This window comes from Passer montanus, unplaced genomic scaffold (genome assembly GCF_014805655.1).
Source record: "Passer montanus isolate IOZ18808 unplaced genomic scaffold, ASM1480565v1 scaffold44, whole genome shotgun sequence".
Taxonomy (NCBI): Eukaryota; Metazoa; Chordata; class Aves; order Passeriformes; family Passeridae; genus Passer; species Passer montanus.
Window position 1 is genome coordinate 5,978,588 of NW_024369262.1, and position 21,579 is coordinate 6,000,166.

Sequence of the window (21,579 nt, forward strand, 5' to 3'; positions counted from 1 at the left end):
TGCTCCCCACGGAGCAGATAGCACTGATAACAACACACAAGGAGCCCTAGTTTTAGTGCCTGCTCAAATTCCCATCGGGAGGGGCCTGTGAAACCTAAACGGCCTGCCTGGGAGGAAACACCACACTGGAGCAGCAGCTTTGGTTAGAGAAACCCCAGGCTGCCATCCCGGTGAGAAGGGAAAAGGGGAAAATCCAAACCACATGGTGATGCCCCACAGTGATCCCTGGCCTTCCAGCAAACTGGCTGGGTGACCTTCCAGGAAAAGCCAGCATGGATTTATTAGTGACTGTGGAGAAAGCACACGCAGTGGCACAGGTAAAGCACATTCCCACAGCCCTCCCTGTGGCTGGAGCTGAGGGACAGCGCTGGGACTGGGCCCATCAGCAGCACCAGGCACACGAATTCCTGCAGCCCCCAGCCCACTGGGCCTCTTCCCACCTGGCTGCTTCCACAGGGGAACCACAGCCTGGCCACACATCCCAGCTGTGTGCTGTCACACCTGGCAGAGCTGCGTCGGGACCATGTGGAACCCAGCAAGGAGTGAGAAGAGCACGGGGAGCACAGAGATGGGGTCAAGCAGAGTGGGAGCTGTTGGGCAATGCCTGCCCCACCACAGGCTCTCCATGGCCACAAGAAAGGATTGTGAGCACCCTTTGCTCCAGGGAATGCACCTTGGAATCTCCTGAGCACTCCATACAATCACCAACATCTCATTTCTTTTGCAAAGCCGGTCTGGAAAGTCAATGTTCTATGAACCAGGCGCCAGCACTCCCCAATGGGGCAGTGAAATGGGAACGGATGGGAGCTCAGAGCACCTCATGCAGTGCTGGAGGGGCAGGCACTGCCAGAGCTCCTCCAGGCCCAGCTCCCAGGGGATGTCTGGGGTCCCGGGGACGGGCCAGCCCCAGGAGGCAGGTGGTGCTGTGCAGGCTGCAGTGAGCACCCTGGGGAGGCTGAGCTGCCAGGCCATGCCAGTGCCCCAGCCCCTGCTCCCAGCCTGGCCACAGAGCCCTGGGCTATGCAGGGGGTCAGGACAGGACACGGAGCATCCCGGAGGCACACAGGGCATGGCCCTGGCTCACGTGGCTGCTCAGCCCCTGACTCAGCAGGTGAGCACCACATGAAACTCACCCCACCCTCCCGAGACAAACCAGCACCCTGGCACCTCTCTGTGCCTGGCATCTCTCCGAGGGAGCTGCCAAAGCACAGCCCACGCCGCGGGGTCCCTGCACTACCCAGCATCCCTGCACCCCTCTGCCTAGCGAGGGGCCAGGCAGTGCAGTAAGGGCACCCCAAATATGACAAACACAAACAGCAGAGCTGCTCCTGCTGACCCTCTAGAGCCCAGGGTCACCCGCAGCCCATGGTGGGAAAACTGGCCTTGGGGGACAGCACTCTCCTCCATGAGGCAGCTGGGTGGCCAGGGGCAGGCAGGGATCCTGGCACACAGGGATTGCCCCAGTGGTGACCAAGCTTGTGGCACACGTGTGGCTGCCCACAGCCCAACACACCCAGGCTGTGGAAACACTGCCCATTTCACCCCCTAGCCCCATGGATCAGAGCACCCTGTGGATTTGGGAAGGGTGACACACCCTCATGGCCACATCCTGGGAGCCCTTCAGCCAAAATCCTCCTGCCCAGGGAGCTCGGACTGGAACATGCTCCCCTTCTGCTCCTTGTGCCACTGGAAAACAAACAAAACCGTGCTGTGCTTGACATCCCTGTGGAGCTGTGACAGACATCCCTGTGGAGCTGTGACACCCCTGAGGAGCTGTGACACCCCTGAGGGGCTGTGACACCCCTGAGGAGCTGTGACACCCCTGCGGAGCTGTGACACCCCTGCGGAGCTGTGACACCCCTGCCTCCTCAGCTGACCCACATTCAGCCAGTGAAGCCCCACGTGGTGACCCCAGCCCAGCTTTGTTCTCGCCCCTCAAGGAGCCTCAGCCCAGCCTGCTCCAGGATCTCTGCTCCGGCTGTCACCTCACATCAAGTGCCAGGCAGCCGATGGCCCCGCTGGCATTTGTCCCCACAGGAGCACTCGCTGCCTCCCCTGGGTCCCTGCTGCTGTCAGGGAGGCGAGGAGGGGAAGGCAGCCCCCAAAGCAGCCCCTCCAAGGCTGCCTCTGGCTGGGCTGGGGGTGCTGCTGGGAGCTCAGCGCCTGTCGCTCCACACTCCAGCCGCCCTGGATGCAGATGTTGTCCCAAAACCAGGAGGTCCCAGCCCCTGGGCTTTTTGTCTCACATAGGGACCTTTGTCTACATCACTCAGGTTCAGGTCGAAGGCAGGGAAGAGGAAACTGGTGTAGCCATGGAAACTGGAGAGGATGGATGGAGGGATGGATGGATGGATGGATGGATGGATGGATGGATGGATGGATGGATGGAAGGAAGGCAGCCTGCTCCCCTCTCAGCAGGCCTGCGTGACCCTGAGCACACCCTGCACAGAGCAGGGGAACACCCGTGATTAAGATAATAGCCCTAATGACCAGCTAATGGCCCGTGGTCAGGCGCACCCTTCGGGAATGTGCCCGGGACCCACCGCGCTGTGCTCACCCCAGCACAGCCAGCGGGCATCTGCCAGGCTGGGCCGGGTAAACTGGGCTCACAGAGCCACAGAACACCCTGACCCACCAGGACCAGAGTCCATGTCCTGACCTTCCAAAGGCAACACCCCCAAAGGCACCGCGGGGTGCCATCGGTCACCACTTCGAGCATCTTGTCCCTGGAAGTCTTCAGAACTTTTCCAAGGATGCCAGTTCCTGTGGGAAGGGGAGAAACCTGTCCACAACAGGATGTCAGCCTTAGAAGGGAGCTGCTGCTCCCCACAACCCCTGGGGAGCCCAGGCTGCCTTCCCAGGGCTGGGGGTCCCACAGAGGCCCTGCTGTCCCCCCCATGCCATGTCAGCAGCTGTCCCAGAAAGCACCCAGTGCCTGACACCTCCCCTGTGCTCAGGAGCAAACCCTCACAGTCCCACCGGCCCCTCAAATATCCATCCTGGACAAAACAGGATGTTTTTTCCTCTTGGCAGGAGGGGGCTGTCCAGCAGCCCCCAGACACCCACCGAGTTCCCCAGCTCCTGTGAGTGAACCCCTGGCCAGGGCTGCCTGTGGAAAGGAGCTGACATTCCATTGTAGCTTTGTTCCCTGCTGTGTCCCTGGTCAAAGGCCTCCCAGGTTTCCCTCTTTGCATCCCCTGTCCCACACCAAACACACATAAAGCTCCTGGCAGGGTGCAGGTCAAAATCACAAGTTGCACCAGCATTAGAAACACCTTTGCAGTTCTGTGAGTAGTTAAAAACTGCCCAGGATGAGCAAGTGGAGCTGTGCAAGAGCCTTTTCCTCATTCAGAGGTGGTGAGGGGGAATGAGGGGTTTAGATGCTTGCGCAGGGAATCCCACAGGCTGCCACTCAAAACCCATCCTCGTCTCTCCCTACGCTGCCCGTGGCCAACAAACACCAGCCCAGGCTGGCACTGCCAGGGCTCCGAGCCCCAGCCCGGGCAGCCCAGCTCCAGGGGGACACCCCGGGGGCTCAGCAGCCTCTCAGCTTCTCACAGACCTGCGATCACCCGGGGATCACCCGGGGATTCATCACTGCCCCTGAGATGGTGCAGCTCCAAGGAAGGCAGCAGAACTGATGCAACACGGAGGCAAAGCAAACCTTGAGCTTGGAGAGCCAAAACCCTCACATTTTCTTTTTTTTTGGCCTTTTGAGGTTTTCTTAATTTGTCTATTTTTGTTCCTCGCCCACCTCCGCGCGGAGTGTGACGCGAGCCCTCGCTGGAGAGGCAGGGTTTTAAGGGAGAGCTCTGGCTGCTATAAAGCAGCGAGGTTCTTGGAAAAACAGCCTCTGGAGCAATAAACAGATTTGGAGCTGAGGGCTGTGAGGGACGGCTCCATCTGGGCTGCTGAGTCATGAAACCTGCCCGAGCGAGATACCAGCCGAGGGCTCGGGCTGGGGGAAGCTTCCTATGAGGGATTTGGGCTATTTCAGTCGGAGCGTGCGACAACAAAACCAGAAAGCGAACAAAAGCGGGCTGGGGTGGCCACGCTTCGCTCCAGCAGCCGCGGGGTTAAGGCAGAGGCTGCCCTCCTCCTCCTCCTCCTCCACCTCCTCCTCCTCTGCCAGTGCCAGCCTTGTCCCATCCCTGCCATGGTGGGGAGGCGGTGGCAGCAGAGCCCTCACCTCAATGCCACAGTTTGCAGCCAAAGAAAAACTCTCTGTCCCCTTTGCTGTGTGGATCCCCTAACCCATGGCATCCCTCCTTGGGGATCCCAGCCCTTGGCATCTGTGATTTGGGATGTCCTGAGTCCCAAAAACCAGATTCCTCTCTCTTTTTCAGGGCTGGACCCCTCCCCAATGAGCACCCATCGAGCTGAGAGATTCTGACATGTCCCCATCCCTAAAGGCACTCCACCTTGTCCTCACACACAGTGGTAGGGTCGCCACAGGGACACGGCATGTCCTGTCCCTAACAAGGATGTCCTGGGCCCTGCCACATCCCCACATGCTGTCCTGTCCCCACTGGGACCCTGCCACATCCCTGTGCCCACAGTGACCACCTCTCCCTGCCATGTCCCTTCAGTGACTTCAACACATCCCATCCCCACAGTGATCTTGGGGATCCCAGCCCTTGGCATCCCTCCTTGGGTGTCCCCATCCCTCCTTGGTATCCCCCATCCCTCCTTGGGGATCCCACCCCATGGCATCCCTCCCTGGGTATCCCCATCCCTCCTTGGGATCCCCCATCCCTCCTTGGGGATCCCAGCCCGTGCCAGCTCTCCACCTGAGCCCACCCTGCCCTGGGCCAGGGTCCAGCCCCAGGAAGGTGCCACAAGAAGCCCCGGGAGCCTCAGGACCACCTGACATTCCTTCACTGTACTCCCAGCGTGGGGAGGAGCTGTGATTTGGGATGTCCTGAGTCCCAAAAACCAGATTCCTCTCTCTTTTTCAGGGCTGGACCCCTCCCCAATGAGCACCCATCGAGCTGAGAGATTCTGACATGTCCCCATCCCTCCTTGGGGATCCCAGCCCGTGCCAGCTCTCCACCTGAGCCCACCCTGCCCTGGGCCAGGGTCCAGCCCCAGGAGGGTGCCACAAGAAGCCCTGGGAGCCTCAGAACCATCTGACCTTCCTTCACTGTGCTCCCAGGGTGGAGAGGAGCTGTGGCTTGGGATGTCCTGAGTCCCAAAAACCAGGGGTTTTTTTCCTCTCTCTTTTTCAGGGCTGGACCCATCCCCAATGAGCACCCATCGAGCTGAGAGATTCTGACATGTCCCCATCCCCAAAGGCACTCCACCTTGTCCTCACACACAGTGGCAGGGTCGCCACAGGGACACGGCATGTCCTGTCCCTAACAAGGATGTCCTGGGCCCTGCCACATCCCCACATGCTGTCCTGTCCCCACTGGGACCCTGCCACATCCCTGTGCCCACAGTGACCACCTCTCCCTGCCATGTCCCTTCAGTGACTTCAACACATCCCATCCCCACAGTGACTCCATGGTGTCCTCACTGGGATCCCCACTGTCTCCATCCCTACAGTGATCCTGTCATGTCCCCACTGGGATCCCCAATGCCTCCATCCCCACAGTGACACTCAGCTGTCCCCATCCCCACAGGGACCCCGTGTTTCTCCCATCATGTCCCTAATAGGATCCCCATTGTCTCCATCCCCACAGGGACCCCCACTCGTCCTCACACAGAGGAGTCACATCGTCACTGGGACCCCGATGTGCCCCACAGGACGGACGCCCCACACTTCCCCTTCCCCACAGGGACCCCGTGTTTCCCCACAGCGACACTCAGCTGTCCCCATCCCTACAGGAACTCCGTGTATTCCCCACAGTGACACTCAGCTGTCCCCATCCCTACAGGGACCCCGTGTTTTGCCCACAGTGACACTCAGCTGTCCCCATCCCTACAGGAACTCCGTGTATTCCCCACAGTGACACTCAGCTGTCCCCATCCCCACAGGGACTCCGTGTTTTCCCCACAGTGACACTCAGCTGTCCCCTTCCCCACAGGGACCCCGTCATGTCCCCACCGGGATTCCCGGTTCCCGTCCCCACAGGGCCGCGCTGTGCCCACAGCGGCCCCCGCTCCCCAGGCCGCGCGGGCCCGGCGCCTTTAAGCGGGGCCGGTCTCCCGGAGCCCCCGCCCGGGGGCCGGGCCGGGCCGCCCCCCGTAGCCTGGTAACGGCGGCTCTGCGGGCGGGGGCGGCCCCGGCAGCCGCGGTCAGGTGGCACCGCCGAGACGGAGCCGGCCGAGCACGATAAAAGTCCCGGCCCGCCGCCGCCACGGCCGCGAGGGAGCGCGGAGCCGCCGCCCGGGAGCCATGGTAGGGCCGGGCAGGGCCGGGCGGGGGGAGCGGGGCGCTCGGGCTGCGGGGCCCCGCCGTTCCCCGCTGTGTTCGCTGTCCCCAGCCCGCCCCGCTCGCTCACGGTGCCTCCGGAGGGGCCCCCGGCGGGCGGGACGGGGCGCGGGGAGGCTCCGATCCGGGGCTGTGCCGTGGGACAGCGGCCCCGCTGGGGCGGGACGGGGCGGCCGGGGTGCCCCACGGAGCGGGACGCGGTACAGAACGCGCTGGGCGCTGCTCCGAGCGCGGCTGAGCCCGGCGGGACAGCGGGCGGCACCTCCGAGCGGCGCCGGAGCAGCCGCGGGCACGGCTCCGGGGGCTGCTCGACGTGGAGCCAGCCCCAGCACGGGCGGTGCTGTAGCAGGGCTCCATCCCTGCGTGCTGGCTCCGCACCCGCCGCTGGCTGCTGCCCTGCGCCCCCAGCTCAGCAGCATCCCTGGATCCTGCCCTTGCACCCTGCTGTGGGCACCCATCCCTGGCTCCCATCCCTGGCTCCTGCCCTCGCTCCCATCCCTGGATCCTGCTCTTGCACCCCTGCTGTGGGCTCCCATCCCTGGCTCCTGCTCTCACTCCCATCCCTGGCTCCTGCCCATCAGCCTGCTGGAGTGGAGCTCCCATCCCTAGATCCTGCCCTCGCTCCCATCCCTAGATCCTGCCCTTGCACTCCTGCTCTGGTCATCCATCCCTGGCTCCCGCCCTTGCTCCTGCCCTCTCTTCCATCCCTAGATCCTGCCCTTGCACTCCTGCCCTCTCTTCCATCCCTGGCTCCTGCCCTTGTACTCCTGCTCTGGTCATCCATCCCTGGCTCGGCTCCTGCCCATCAGCCTGCTGGAGTGGAGCTCCCATCCCTGGCTCCTGCCCTCTCTCCCATCCCTGGCTCCTGCCCTCTCTCCCATCCCTGGCTCCTGCCCTCGCTGCCATCCCTCACTCCCATCCCTGGCTCCCATCCCTGGCTCCTGCCCTCCACACCCCCGGCTCCCAGGGCACCCCGGTGTCCCCAGGCCCCCCGGGTGCCTGCAGCAGCCCGGCCTCACACCCAGCCCGGCTGCATGCACGGCCCTTGACTCAGCTCCGGAGCAGCTGCTTTGAGCAACACCGGTAATCAATGAGTGGCATTTGGCTGTGGGGAGATGGGGCAGGGTTATAACCTGTTCGACTGGGCAGCAAATGAGCCTTTTATTCTGGAGGTTTGAGTGTTGGCAGATGCCTTAATATCATGTTGCAAGTTCAGTTTATCCCTAATGCCCCTGCCTCAGGAATGGTGGAGGATTAGCACTGGCAAAACACTGTTTTCCCTTCTGATACACCGGCTCAGCTGCCCTTCTCTGGCAGGGAGAGGATTCCTCCCCCAGGCCTCGCTGTAAACCTTGGTGTTTGCTGTGTTCCCGGTGGCTGGGACGGGCTCTGTGGCACTCTGGTTCCCAAGGAATGAGAAGGAAGGATCCCTAATTTGGGGGACACGTGCTGCTCCCCGCTGGCAGAGAGATCTGATGCCACGACTTGGCTGACGTGACCCTGGTGAACGTCAGGGGAGCAGTAATGCAGCAGGTTTTAATCAGTTTGTGCCTGGAAGGTGTGAACGTGCAGCTCTGCCTGTCCTTCCTGCCCCCGAGGGCTCGCCTGGGTCCTGGACAGGGACACAGACATCCCGGTTCCTCCAGGAACAGAGGTGAAATCCCGGGGATTTCATCCGAGCCCTCGCTGCGGGGTCTGCTCTGGGCTCTGGCACTGCTTCCTCCTTGGTCAGGGCAAGATGGAAATTTGCATGGCTTAGTTCAATACCTGATCCCAGCTGGAATCTCGGAGCTGGAAAGCCAGAGAGCTCTTGCTGCTCCAGTGCTAGAAACGTACAGGGTGTGTGTGGGGGGAAATCTGCCTGAGCCAGGCTCCATGGGAGGGAGGGAAGGGATGCAGAGCCACCACAAAAAAGTCTCAGGTCTCTGCTCTGGGAGCCAGAACCAGCTTTGTCCCACGGAACCAGCCATCGCACGCCTGGGCATGCAGGAAAAGGCTGGGAATGAGGAGTGGGGAAAAGGCACCTGGGCAGGGCCGTGGGGCCTGGGAGCACCATGTGCTGACCCACCAGAGCCATCTCCTACAGGCTGTTCTCAGAGAAGCCTTCCAGGCTTCCTGCCACCACTGCAGGACTTTCCTTCCAGGGTGGTTTTCCCTGGAAGGGAGGGGTAACACCTCAAACCAGGCACGGGAGCTTCTCCCAGCCCCTCCTCTCCAGGTGCACAGCACACACACACCCATTTATCGCTTCAGAAAGGGCACTCTGAGCAGCCATGACGTGCAGAGAGGGCTCTGGCATTTGGAAATAACTGAGGGATCTCTGAAGAGGAGCCCCAGCTCCCTGGATGCTTGGGAATAAAGCCAGGAACTGGGAGGCAAAGGCACTGCCCACCCTTCCCGGGGCACCTGTGGTGCAGGCAGTGCGTGGGCTCAGCTCACACAGCTACTCCCCTGCTTTAAAAATAGGATAAAATGATCATAATCAGCCAGGTTTGGGGTTCCCAGCAGGAAGGATCAACAGGTGCTGCCACAGTCACCCCTAGGCCAGATGGGTCAGGATTCCCAGGCCAACGAGAATTAATTCTCATTTATTTTCACCATCCCACCCTGCAGTGTGGGGGAGTCTGCAGGTCCCTCCCTTCAGGGGCAGGAGTCCTTCATGCAGGAAATGTGAATTTGCACAGCATCCCTGGAAAAGAGGATTCCCCCCAGCCTGGAGCTCCTCCAGGGAGCCGAGGGGTGCTGGCCCACGCTGCTCACGGGGGAGGAAGCCCCCCGGGTAAATCAACTCCATCTCCCCCGAACTGATTAAAAGGGGCCTCTCTGCCTGTCACCTGACACAACCCCACGGATGTGCTCAGAGCTGACCTCATTGCTCACAGCTGCTGCGGGCACATCCCTCTGCTCCCAGCCGTGCCCCCAGCCCCTGCCCGGCCTCGGGCAGCGTGGGCAAGGCGCGGGCAGCCCCTACCCACTGGGAATGCTTCCAGAGGGGAATGTGCCACCATCAGCTTCATCGGGGTGCCAGCTTTGAGCCCCCCAGGGAAGCCAGGCAGCTGAGAGCACGCAGCAGTTGGCACTGCCCCTGGCAAAGGCCGGGGTGAGGCCAGCACGGAGGCACCGGCCCGTTTCCAGGACACGTCGCAGCGAATTCGCAGCTGCCTTCGATTTCATGGGCTCTGGGGTGGGCTGGGGCAGAGCCCCACGAGCAGCAGGCACAGCCCTGGGCCCGGCAGGGTCACACACGAGCAAACACACCGGGTGCCTGCGTTTTGTTCTGCTAACAGGGAAGAGATTGTGTCCCTCCTGTCAGCTGTGACTGCGCAGGGCACGGCTCCGGAAAAAACAAGGCTCCATCTTGCAGCACCCCGGGAGCCAGAGCCAGGCGTGGGTCTGCTCCCTGAACGTGCCCCCCTGCTCTCCGTCCACCTCCCCGGGGTCACACTTGGACACAGGCAGCAGGGGATGGAGCTTTCCTAAACTCCACCTGCAATCCAGATGCCATCAGCTGGCACTGGAATAATCCGTGGTGCTCCAGAAGAGGCGGTATCGCCACTCGGGGCTGGAAAACAGCCCTCAGTGCTCAGGAACCGATGCTGCACGCAACTGGCGGATCCCTTGGTGCCTCCTCACAGCTTAGTTGTGGATTTTAAAGCATTTCACGTGCCTCCCAGGAGTTTTTAGGCAGGATGCAGGTGGCCTCCGTGCTGGGGGAGCCCCGTGGCCCCGCTGTGCTCTCCCAGCGAGCAGCACACAGAGCCCGTGGCTCTGAAAGCACAGACGTGGCGTTTAAAAGAAAGATGGTTTGTTTTTCTTGCATCCAATCCCTCGCTGCTTGCCGAGGGAGGCTTGTCCTCAGAGCAGAGCAAGGATTTATAAATACCAGCGTGCCCCAGGTTGTGCCCGCTGCCCGGCTCGCTCCGTCCCTGCGGCCAGCAGCTCTCCCTGTGGCCAGAGGTTTGGCTGGCAGCTGGCAGGATCCAGCTGCCAGCTGGAGAGGCAGCAGTGCCTGTTCCTGCTGTGGAAGGGGGCGGCTGCATGGCAGGATCACAGCGTGGCCGTGGGCAGCGCCGCTGTCACAGGAGTTGGTGGCAGTGGGAATCCAGAGGCTGCCCTGCCTGGCAGCCTGGGACCCTGCCCATGGCACCAAGTGCCATCCTCAAATGAGCCCTTGCAAAAACCTCACCGCCCATTCTTCCTGCTGGGAAGTCAGCAGTCCCTGGCAGTCAGGGAGTGGTTTTGGCTGGCAGAGCACTCGGGCACTGCTCAGCTGGGTTAGAGTCACCACCCCTGAGCCTGGTGCCAGCCCGAGCCTCGGCGCTGCCATGTGGGAGCAGAGCCTGCCTGTGCAGCGAGGGTGGCTCACCCTCAGCAGAGGCAGGAGGCAGTGGGTGGTGAGCCTTGGAGCGAGGGTGGCTCACCCTCAGCAGAGCAGGAGGCAGTGGGTGAGCCATGCCAAGCCCTGGCCTCACCCTGCTGGTGCCAGCGGGAGGGGCACAGGAGTGCCAGCTGTCACCCCTCTGAAGGCAGCAGGCTGGGACAGGCTCCTGGGGGATGCCAGCCCTGCAGCCCGGGAGCTGCCCTGGCTCTGGGAGCAGGCAGGACTCTGTGCTTGCGGACTAACCTGCTTGCTCTGGGGTTGTTCAGCTTCCCAGGAGAGCCTGGACTGGTTGCAGGGTGTCTTGTTGTGCGTTTTGGGCACGATTCCCCTTTTTGTGGATCCTCTGGGAAGTTACTGGTGTGTTCTGGCAAGCGCGGGGACCCAGCTGTGCTGGGAGCTGCACAAGCAGCCAGGCCTGCTCAGAGCTCCGGGCAGACAGATTATTATCTTGATTTAACATCTGACAGCTCCCATCCTGCTCGAGAGGCCAGCCCAGGCTGCCAGCAGAATCACTCGGGGGTTGGTGGCAGCATCCTCTGTCTCAGCCCAGATCACCCCACCTGCTCCCCTTCCTTCTTTCCCATTCCAAACCTGAGCCACTCGACCTTTGATGGTGAGGATGTGCTGATGGCCGTGACCCACACGAGAGGAGTCTGTAATGGCTCCAGGAGCACAACCAAAGGCAGGAGAGCAGAGCCAAGGGCTGGGAAGAGGAGCTGGCGGCTCCCACTCGTTCTCTCCCCTCCCAGCTCTGCTTTGGGCTCCCTTGGACTCAGCACAAGCAAGCCCTGACCCCAGAATGGCTGCAGTTTGTGCTGTCTGCTGAAATTTGTTTGAAATGCCACTCTCCAGGACCATTTCTGAAGCAATTTGCTGTTCAGCCTGGCTGGGAAGAGCCCTGAGCAGGCTCGTTCATTCAGCGCCTGCGATATTGACTCTTCTCTTTACTGCAGGATTAGAGAGCATTTGTCATCTCCAAAATGAATAACTTTTCCTCTCCTGGGACGGGGGAGAAGCCTTGCCTCAGTACTGACATTTTGCACACCCAGCCCACAAACCTGCTTCAAATCCCAGATGATGATCTGGGAATTAAACCAGGGCCTTCAGTGTCAGTTCCTTGGGCAGAGCAGGGCCCACCCTGCACTAAACCTGAGCTCCAGAGGGGGAGAGGCCTGGGGGAGCTCTCACCTGGCAGGTGCCAGCCCCATGGTTGTGTTCCTGCCACACAGCCCAACAGAAACTCAAGTGCCCCAGGGACGAGCCACAGCCTCAGCTCTCAAGACAGAGGAGCTGCGTTAAAAAACAAACAAAAAAACCCTTAAAAATCAGAGCAAACCACCCGGCAGCACCAGAATAAGAAGGCAGAAGCTCAGACTTGCCAACTCATTGTCTAGAGCCCAACCAGTTCTCCTTCCTGTCCTGGAGATCACAGCACTCAACTCACAAACTCACCCTGTTTGTCATTTGAGCTTCCAGAGGTGTTTTCAAGTCTTTCTCAGGAGGTCCAGGAACCAGCAATGCTTTCCCGTGGGAATTTCAGCCTTTGTTAACAGGACTGTGTTCCCAGGAATGAAAGCAAGAGAAACAAACTCCAGCTGTTGCAAGATTTGGAAGAGCAGAGCCGTGAGCATTGCCAGCAGCAACCTTTCCAAGGGGCTGCACCACCAAAACACCAAGCATCAGGATTGCTGCATTGCTTTGGAAATCCTCTTACCTGGAAAGGAGCTGCTCTGGGGCCAGGAGATCCAGCCCAGGTGGGATACAGCCAGCCTTCCATGGGAGCAGCTACAGGGATCTGCCCCTCCTCCTGAGACCTGGGAGCACGAAGCTCAGCCTGGAGGTGCAGCAGGAGACCTGAGAGCTGCAGAGCTGGTGGGTGCAGGATGAGATCCAGGCTGGATGGGGCTGCAGAAGTGTCCCCTCGCCATAAACCTGAGGATGGTGCTGGCCAGGAGCTCTGGGAAAGGACCTGGAGGCTTTGAAGAGCAGAGTGTTCTCCAGGCTGTAATTAGCCACTGGCTTCCCCCACCCCTGATTATGCAGAGGAGGGAAATGGCAGAACCCACCAGTCTGCCGGGGAGGGAGGAGGCTGCTGCAGTCCTGCCCCTGCCACCCCAGGGTCCCCCTGCCACCCCAGGGTCCCAGCCCTCCCTCTGGGCACTGTCTGGGATCTGCACGTGGGCAAGACCAAGGCACAGGGTGGAAAGGGATCTCCTGTGGTCAGGGCTGCTGCAAGATTAATGAATTCATTAACTGGAGTCAGCCCAGAAGAGGAGGATGTGATGGCAGGAACACCTGGATGCTGCCAGCCCACTGTCCTCCTGAAGGACCATCTGCTCCCCCGGGGATGTCAGGCCTTTGCAGGAAAGCCCAGTGACACCCAGCTCCTTTGGAGGGCACTTCCAGTGCTGCTTTGGGGACAGTTCTGGGTGCAGCCCTTGGACAGGCCCCAGCACCCCGGGGCACCAGCTCTGGGCTGCTGTGGCTCCCCAGCCCATGCCAGCACTCAGAAACCCCAGCCAAGGAGCAGGGGGAGAAGAGGTGGGGTTTTATTTCCATGAGCTGGTGCTCGCTGGCTGTTCCTGGCATGCAGAGGCTGAAGGGGCACCGGTGCCCCTCCCTGTGCCCTGCCAGGAGCCTCCTGTGCCATCACAGGCACAGCCACGCTGGGCTGTGTGAGTGCTTTGTTCCATCTTGTTTTCTCCTTTTTTTTTTTTTCCTGCTCTCAGCAACGGCTGGGAAGAGGCTTTTCATTCCTTTTCTCTTTCTCTGCCCCAGCACAATGAGGGGAATGGCTGTGTGAGGAGCAACAGTGTTGGATTACAGCGGGATGCGGTGGGATAAGGGCGGGGAAAGGCAGGGGGGCTCTCACGGGAGCAAACCAGGGCACTTGGGGCCGGGCAGGAGGGATGCAGGGATGCAGGGCTGGGGATGGAGGAAGGCTCACACCTGGAACCCCTACGGGGGCAAACCAGGGCACTTGGGGCCGGGCAGGAGGGATGCAGGGATGCAGGGCTGGGGATGGAGGAAGGCTCACACCTGGAACCCCTACGGGGGCAAACCAGGGCACTTGGGGCCGGGCAGGAGGGATGCAGGGCTGCAGCCCTGGGCACAGATGAAGGCTCACACCTGCAGGAGCTGGAGCTGGAGCCAGCCCAGGCAGAGCCCCTTCCATTCTCAGCTCTGAGCAGCTGCCGAGCCCGGTGTGTGTGGGCAGCAGCGTGGCTCTGTCACATGCCTGAGGCAGCAGTCGCAGCCGGTGCCATCCCAGCCAGCTCCTCTGCACCGAGGGAACCTGGGCTGTGGGCACAGCAGCCTTATCCCTCACTGCAGCCATGAGATTCTCCTCGAAGTACTCCCTCCTTCTGGCTGAGAGCTGCTCTGGTGTCGGCAATTCTTAGCCCCAGGGATGCTTTGTGTGTACCTGGGATGTTACAGGCTGGATGGAGCAGATGTGGCTGCCCCTGGGTCCCTGGAGGTGTCCAGGGACAGGCTGGATGGGGCTTGGAGCCACCTGGGATGGGATGGGATGGGATAATGGGGTGGCATGGGATGAGCAGGTGTTTGCCACTGGCACAGCAGCCCCAGTTTGCAGAGCCAGCCCAGCCTGTCACATGCAAATCCCCGGATAAGTTCCTGCCTGCAAACAGGAACCACTTTATGGAAAGCAGCAGAGCCCTTCCCAAACCGCTCCAGCTCCCCCGGGAGCAGCTGGAGGCTCTGCCTTGCTCAGAGCTGGTTTGGGACAGCACTGCTCTCATCCAGCAGCGTTTCCCAGGTGATTCACCTCCACTCCGAGGGGGTCTGGGAAAGGAAGGGGATGTTGGCCCCATCCTCAGCTTTTGGGAGCACGGTGCTGTGCCTCTGGATCAGCTCTGCCCCTTCCCATTGCAGGAATGGGGAACAGGGGGTCCCCAGTGGGGGGCTTGGGCACCACCAGAAGGACACGGACCTGCCCCAGCTGTCTGGGCTTGGGTGGATACTAAAGAAGACATTAGAGTAAATGAATTACTTAAATGACTTAATTATTTTTGAGCCATGACTTCTGTGCCAGCCTCAGATTCCTCTGGGCTCACCGTGATTTTGAGTGCCGTGTTGGCAGGAATTGGTGACATTTGGCAGCAAGTGCCACCCTGAGTCCTCAGTCTCTCTGTGGGGAAGCCGTGGTCCTCCCTCCCAGTTCCTGGACACCCCCTGATTAGTGTCCAGCAGAGATCCCAGTACAATCCATGCTCTTTTGTCTCCCCAGCTCAGCACTGGACACTCTCCGTGAGCCGTCCCAGCAGCCCGGAGCACCACGGTGCCACTCTGACTTAGAGCAGGACTTTGTTACCAAGGGTAAGTGCCCAAATCCTTTGCATTGTCAGTAAGAGCTGCCCGAGAGCAGGGATTTCCCCTGCCCAAAGAACTTTATTCCTCTGACAAAACCACACCTTTCCTTGCTGCTCCAGCTGGGTGGAAGCTGAGCACTCATAGCTGCAGCAAAAACCTTGTTGGGGCAGGAACTTTTACAGCTTTAGGTCCACAGCTTCAGGAGCTGCTCAAGTAGGGAAGAGCCATGGAGGAGGCCACGTTATGCTCATTAAGTTTCTGTACCACAGAGCCAAAAATCCACTGGCAGCACCACCAGCCACTGCTGGGACCTGCTGGTGCTTCCCAGAGCATGACATGAGGGCAGGGGAAGCCACAGCCCTTTAAAGGACCCTCTTATAATTAGGAATCCTGCAGGGACAGATCCTTCTCCCCAAGGCCCTGAGCATCCCAAGTCCCCTCAGCTCTGCCAGTGCCACCAGGGTGGCTCAGAGGTACCTGGGCAGGGACTCCCCAGCCTGCACAGACTGGAGCCTTTCCCGTGCCCTTCTCCAAACAGAGAACACACAGACTGACAAATTATTGATACTGCAGGGCTCATCCCCTTGCCCCTGGCTTTGGAGGTGCCCGAAGGAGCAAGGGGATCAGAGCAGGGACCCTCCAGGCCTGTGTGGCTCTCACAGGCAATCCCAAGCCTCTGCCAAGCATCAGTCAGGCATTAAAGCAGGACAAGAGCCTCCCCTGTCCCAGCTCTGCTCTTGGGTTTTCCTCCCAGCTTCTGACATAACCAGGTCACTCTTTCCACACTTGCCCTGCCTCCTTGAGAGCTGATGACTGATGGGGCTGGACGTGACTCACTGCCTTTCCTAATGAGCGACTTTCCTCTGTTTATGTGCTTTGGCGGGGCCTTTCCTACACCTAAAAAGGAGAAGGGTGGCACTGGGGAGAGGGCAGCGTGCTGGAAATTGCTGGCATCTGCTGTTCCTCACCATGCCTTTGAACTGTGGCCAGCTGTGAAGCTGCTGTGTTTAGGCATGGAAAAGGTGTAGCTCATCCTCCACGTGCCGCTCTGGGTGAGATCCTGTCCAGGCCCACAGGTAAACCCTTGGCCAGTAATTGGAGTTAATTAGGCTGAAGATTTTTTTTTGTTACTATCTGTCCAGGCAGTGCCTGGGGGACAGCAGTAATGAGCACTGTGAGCCCAGCCCCACATTCCCCACGGAGCTTTGCCAGGCCTCAGCAGGGCGAGCTGGGCTTTCCTGTTCCCTGGCACAGACAGGTCAGGGACAGCTCCCGCTCATGCGGCCTCACTTGTGTCTTGCAGTGACTGAGCAGTGGGAGCTGTCCTGCCGCCACCAGGCCAGACAATCCCTCCCTCGGCTGCACATCCCCTTGGCTCTCTTCCCATGATGGAAGCCTGAGTGCCAGGATCCTCCATGACCTCCAGAAGCCACAACTCCCTGCCGAGAACTCTGATGGCTCCGCGGATGCTCTCGGAAGGTGCCCTGGGGGGCATCGCCCAGATCACGCCCTCGCTGTACCTGAGCCGGGGCAGCGTCGCCTCCAACCGGCACCTGCTGCTGTCGCGGGGCATCACCTGCATCATCAACGCCACCATCGAGATCCCCAACTTCAACTGGCCGCAGTTTGAGTACGTCAAAGTGCCTTTGGCTGACATGCCCAACGCCCCCATCTCGCTGTACTTCGACAGCGTGGCCGACAAGATCCAGAGCGTGGCGCGGAAGCACGGCGCGGCGCTGGTGCACTGCGCCGCCGGCGTCAGCCGCTCCGCCACGCTCTGCATCGCCTTCCTCATGAAGCACCACAAGGTCTCCCTCTTCGAGGCCTACAACTGGGTCAAGGCGCGGCGCCCCGTGATCCGGCCCAACGTGGGCTTCTGGAGGCAGCTGATAGACTACGAGAGGAAGCTCTTTGGGAAGACCACGGTTAAAATGGTACAGACGCCCTATGGCATCATCCCAGACGTTTACGAGAGAGAGAGGAGACCCCTGATGCCTTACTGGGGAATTTAATGGGACTGCAGAGGGGGAGCACGACGGAAGGGACGCGCTGTTTCGAGTCCACCAGACTGGAGATGTTCCCTTCTCCTTCTACAGCCAACTTTGGTTCTCTACCATACAGCAGAACCTCAGTTCTCACCTCACTAACCTGCAAGGCCAACGATTCCCTTCAAAGCATTTTTCTCTATGGGGATTTCCCATCTGCATCTCTGATTTAGCAAAACCAGGTCTCATTATAAGTTTATTCCTTCCATAAAGCTTAGTCTTTTTTCCTTTTTTTAGTCAGTTTATTAAGATCCTCGAGGAAGGGCCTAAGAGGCATCGGGCAGAGTGGATGGCCCAGGAGTGCTTTGTGCTGCAGCAGTAGCCTGGATATTTTGTTATAGCTTGTTTGCTTCCTTGCAAAACCCTGTAGTGGCTCAGGAGCAGCACTAGCGAGGCCCTGCCCCACAGCAGCAGGTTTTCCAAGCACCAGGGAGGCAGGAATACAGGGGCTGTGGTGCTGGTGTTTTCTTTAACATTCATAGTGACTCTCAGTATATAGTGTTTGAGACCTTTAGTCAGCTCTTAATCGTATTCAAAGTTAGGGGGAAAAAAGGGAAAAACAAACAAACAAAAAGATTGAATCAGTCCGTGTCGGCCACAAGTAAAATAAAAATTGAGCAATTCAAATCAAATAAATACAAGATCCTTTTTCACTCATTCCATGCCAGGGCAATAGCCCTGGAATACACTTCAACTGCTGGAAAATGCTGGTGTGTTTTGTGAGTGGAAAGTTGACAGATCTTGTCCAGAAGTGAGAGGGTTGAAGCCGCTGGGCAGCCAAAGAGATGCTCAGGAATGTGAGCATGGCCCCTGGCCGGGCTGGGCTGGGTGTGCCAGCATGCCAGCAGAGCCAGCCCAGCCCGGGGGGCTCAATCCCCCCGGGGAAGGCTCAATCCGCTCGGGGAAGGCTGAATCCCCCGGGGAGGAAGGCTCAATCCCCTCGGGGAGGAAGGCTCAATCCCCTCGGGGAAGGCTCAATCCCCTCAGGGAAGGCTCAATCCCCCGGGGAGGAAGGCTGAATCCCCCGGGGAGGAAGGCTCAATCCCCGGTTCCTCGGTGGCCTGGGTGTGCCAGCATCCCAGCAGAGCCAGCCCAGCCCTGCAGGGCTCACTCCCCCTGCTCAGCTCCAGCTCCCCTCAGAGCTGCCTTAGCCCACTCCTGCCTCTCTCCATTCCGTCCTCAAGGTTCTGCTGCATCCCAGGGCTGCTCCTCTCTGTGCCCAGGGTGGTGGCAGAGGCCTGGCCTTGCTGGAGTGTGCCATGCTCCAGCCCAGCCCTTCCCTGGAGAAGCCTCCCGTGGCTCCAGGGCAGGGGCCGGTGCCTTGGAGTGTGACGGGAGCCCTGAGCAGGCACCAGAGTTTCTGTTGCCTCTGGAGGAGGAGCAGGCAGAGTGCTGTGGTCGCTGTCTGATTTAAATGAGATTCTATACTTGTAAAAAAAAAAAATCAATAAAGATTAAACCAGAACATGTGTTGGTTTCCTGTTCCAAGCTGTGCTAGTGGAGCTCCAGCAGCAGCCCAAGGCCCAGCAGTGCCTTTAAACAATTGTGGCTGGAGGATGTTTTCTCCTGCTTTTCCCCACGAGTTTTGCCCCACTGAAATAAAGGTGAGGTTTGCCATCAGCTGCTCCCAGCTCAGGTTCCATGGCTGGATCCCAGTTCCAGTGGCAGGCAGACACAGAGACTCATCTCCCAAATTTATCAGGAGTTCAACTTCAGCCAGGGAAATGGTAAGCAAGGAACTAGAGAGTGAAAATCAAGATTAATCATTGCTTTGGAGACGGTCCAACACATGACATTTTAAAGGGGAAAAAATGCTAAAAACTGAAATCTGCTCACAAAATTAAACTTTACCTAAAAATGGGCAAAGTAGGGTTTAGCAGCATTTCCGGTATAAAAAAATGGAAGGTTAAAAATTCTCCACTTTGAATTATTCTTTGGATTTTATGCACACACTGCCTGAGGACTGAGGGGAGAGGGAGATGCTGATGTTAAAGGCTGGCTTTAAACACAAGGCAAAGTTAGACCCATAAAAAGTGAAATTACCTAATAAAACACAAGAGGAAACAAAGAATTCACCTGAAATCCCCATTCAAGGTTATATTACAGTCTTAGTGCTTGTGGGGATTTCACTGCAAAAGCTCCTCTTGTATTCACTACAGCAGAACATTTTACATAAATGTTTTCCCCCTCAAAATCCAGGTTTTTCTCCATTCTAAATCTACAGAAACCAAAGAAGAGAGCCCTGGTTTAGCCTGGATTGCTCTGAGCACACCCACTGGCTTTGAGGGGAACACCCCTTCTGCTCCCCACAGGCTTTTCCAAATGGTGTCTAAATTGTCTGAAACATATTTTATATCTTTCAGCATTTGGTGAGACACCTTCCCCATCCCAGGCACAGAGCAGGATGCACTTACATTATGATATAAATATTTCAGCTTCCCAGCCTGGTCAGATATGAAACGAGCTTTTTATTGAACACCAGGTTTGAATCTCAACACAGGATTTATAAATCATTGCAGGAATTAAGGGAGTAAACAAGGTACTAAAGTCAATTAATAACACTTATTCTCACTGGATTTAAAATATCAGCAGCAACTCCAGCACAGCACAAACCCAAACAGCTCCAACTAATAAAACCACTTCTGGAAGAAAAATAACATTTGCCCAGAGGGCAGGAGAAGAATCACAATAGAAAGAGAAGTCTTCTGATTGCTCTTCTTCATAAAATTACGACATTCCCATTTTAACATTGAGAGCTGGAATTAAACACAGGTGCAGAATCAAAAGCAAATCCAAAGCAGCAGTCTGTACAATAGCAGCTTTTATTGGAAAGGCAGGTTTGTTTCAAGTGTATGATTCCCAGCTCAGCTGGCAGGACTCCCTGGGTGCCCACGAGCTCCTGCTCAGCCTGGGGCTGAGTTCACCTCAGCCCGGAGCCTGCAGGGAGCTCAGGGCAGGAGCTGCTCCCAGCAGAGCCAGCCAGGAGGAGCTGCTGCCAGGCAGGAAAAGTCCTGGAGAGTGGAGAGTGCAGGAGGTGACAATGCCAGGGCACAGTGACCTCGGGGGGTGACAATGCCAGGGCACAGTGACCTCCGGGGGCTGCAGGGGCTCAGCCAAACCCCAGGAGGGAGGAGCAGGGCAGAGGCTGGAGCAGCCCCCAGCACCAGGGGAAGCTGCCAGGGCAGGGGAGCACCAGGAACACAAGGGGGTTAAGCCATAAATACATGAAATAACCGAGCAGATCATTGCTCAGGACTGCCAGTGTACACAAAGAGACACAAACCCCACTTTCCACAGGTCACACCAAGGCAGCCCCTTTTATCTAGCTAAAAAAAAACCAAAGAAAATCTCATTTGTCTTTTCCAGTGAGAGAATCCATGCAGGAAAAGGAGTTACAGGTCTGAAATGGGACCCAAGCAAAGGGAAGGCAGCGGGGGAAGGTGGGCTGTGACAATCCTGTCACCTTGGATACAGCTTGGAAGGACACTGGGCTTTGGCTGGCAACAACAGCCGAGGATGCTGAATGCTCCAGTGAGTCATTGGAATGCCTGGGATCTGAGCTGAGCCTCCCTGGGCACTGCCTCCACCCAGGGATCTCCATGCAGAGCTCCCCTGTGCTCCCTTTTCTTTTATGGGCCAAAAGACACGCTGGCTGCAGCTCAGAGAGGGGCTGAGCTGGTGACAGGCACAGAAAAACCAGCCTGGAAGATGCTCCTGTGACAATACAGCTGGTGCCTTACATTTCACACCATGGCCTCTTATTTGTGGCATTTTCTTTCAGTTAAGGGGGGAAAATTCCTCTCCAGCAAAGTGCTGGGGAGCTGTGGTGGCTGCCAGTACAATCCTTTTTCCCAGCACAGCATTCCCTCAGCACCAGCCTCTCCCATCCCCTGGGGAATATTGCCAGTGGCTCCCTGTCCCCAGACTCCTGTGGGACTGGCGAGGGGCACAGCAGCCTCACTGTGCTGCAAAACAAGGGCTGTGGGCACAAGCTGTGGTGCTGGAGCCCCAAAAAATGAAAGGGAGAGAAGCAAGGAGTTGTTTCCCTGCTTTTTTTGGTAATTGCTGGGCAGGATGTGGGAAGCAGAGCACGGGAAATCTGCCTCTGGTCCCTGTCCCCAGACTCCTGTGGGAGCACTGGCGAGGGGCACAGCAGCCTCACTGTGCTGCAAAACAAGGGCTGTGGGCACAAGCTGTGGTGCTGGAGCCCCAAAAAATGAAAGGGAGAGAAGCAAGGAGTTGTTGCCCTGCTTTTTTTGGTAATTGCTGGGCAGGATGTGGGAAGCAGAGCACGGGAAATCTGCCTCTGGATCAGCTGGAGCTGCAGGCACACGGTGCTTGATTTCATGAATGAGCTAATTTGAGGCAGCAAGGAGATTTATTGTAATTGGTGTAAGGAAGGAGCCAGACACCTCTGAGCCAAGATTCTTTCATTTGGGCTAATT

General features: G+C 58.5%; 1 protein-coding gene across 1 annotated transcript; it reads left to right on the top strand.

Moving 5' to 3' along the window:
- Positions 1–6,200: 6,200 nt before the first annotated feature.
- On the top strand, positions 6,201–18,599 carry DUSP14 (dual specificity phosphatase 14). The gene is made up of 3 exons (XM_039720930.1): positions 6,201–6,343; positions 15,007–15,095; positions 16,393–18,599. The coding sequence occupies exon 3, from the start codon at positions 16,505–16,507 to the stop codon at positions 17,099–17,101; it is 597 nt and encodes a 198-aa protein (XP_039576864.1). The 5' UTR covers positions 6,201–6,343; positions 15,007–15,095; positions 16,393–16,504; the 3' UTR covers positions 17,102–18,599.
- The last annotated feature ends 2,980 nt before the right edge of the window (positions 18,600–21,579 follow it).

Excerpts from the sequence above, each read along its gene's own strand:
- DUSP14 (XM_039720930.1), top strand. The coding sequence starts at position 16,505 with ATGACCTCCAGAAGCCACAACTCCCTGCCGAGAACTCTGATGGCTCCG.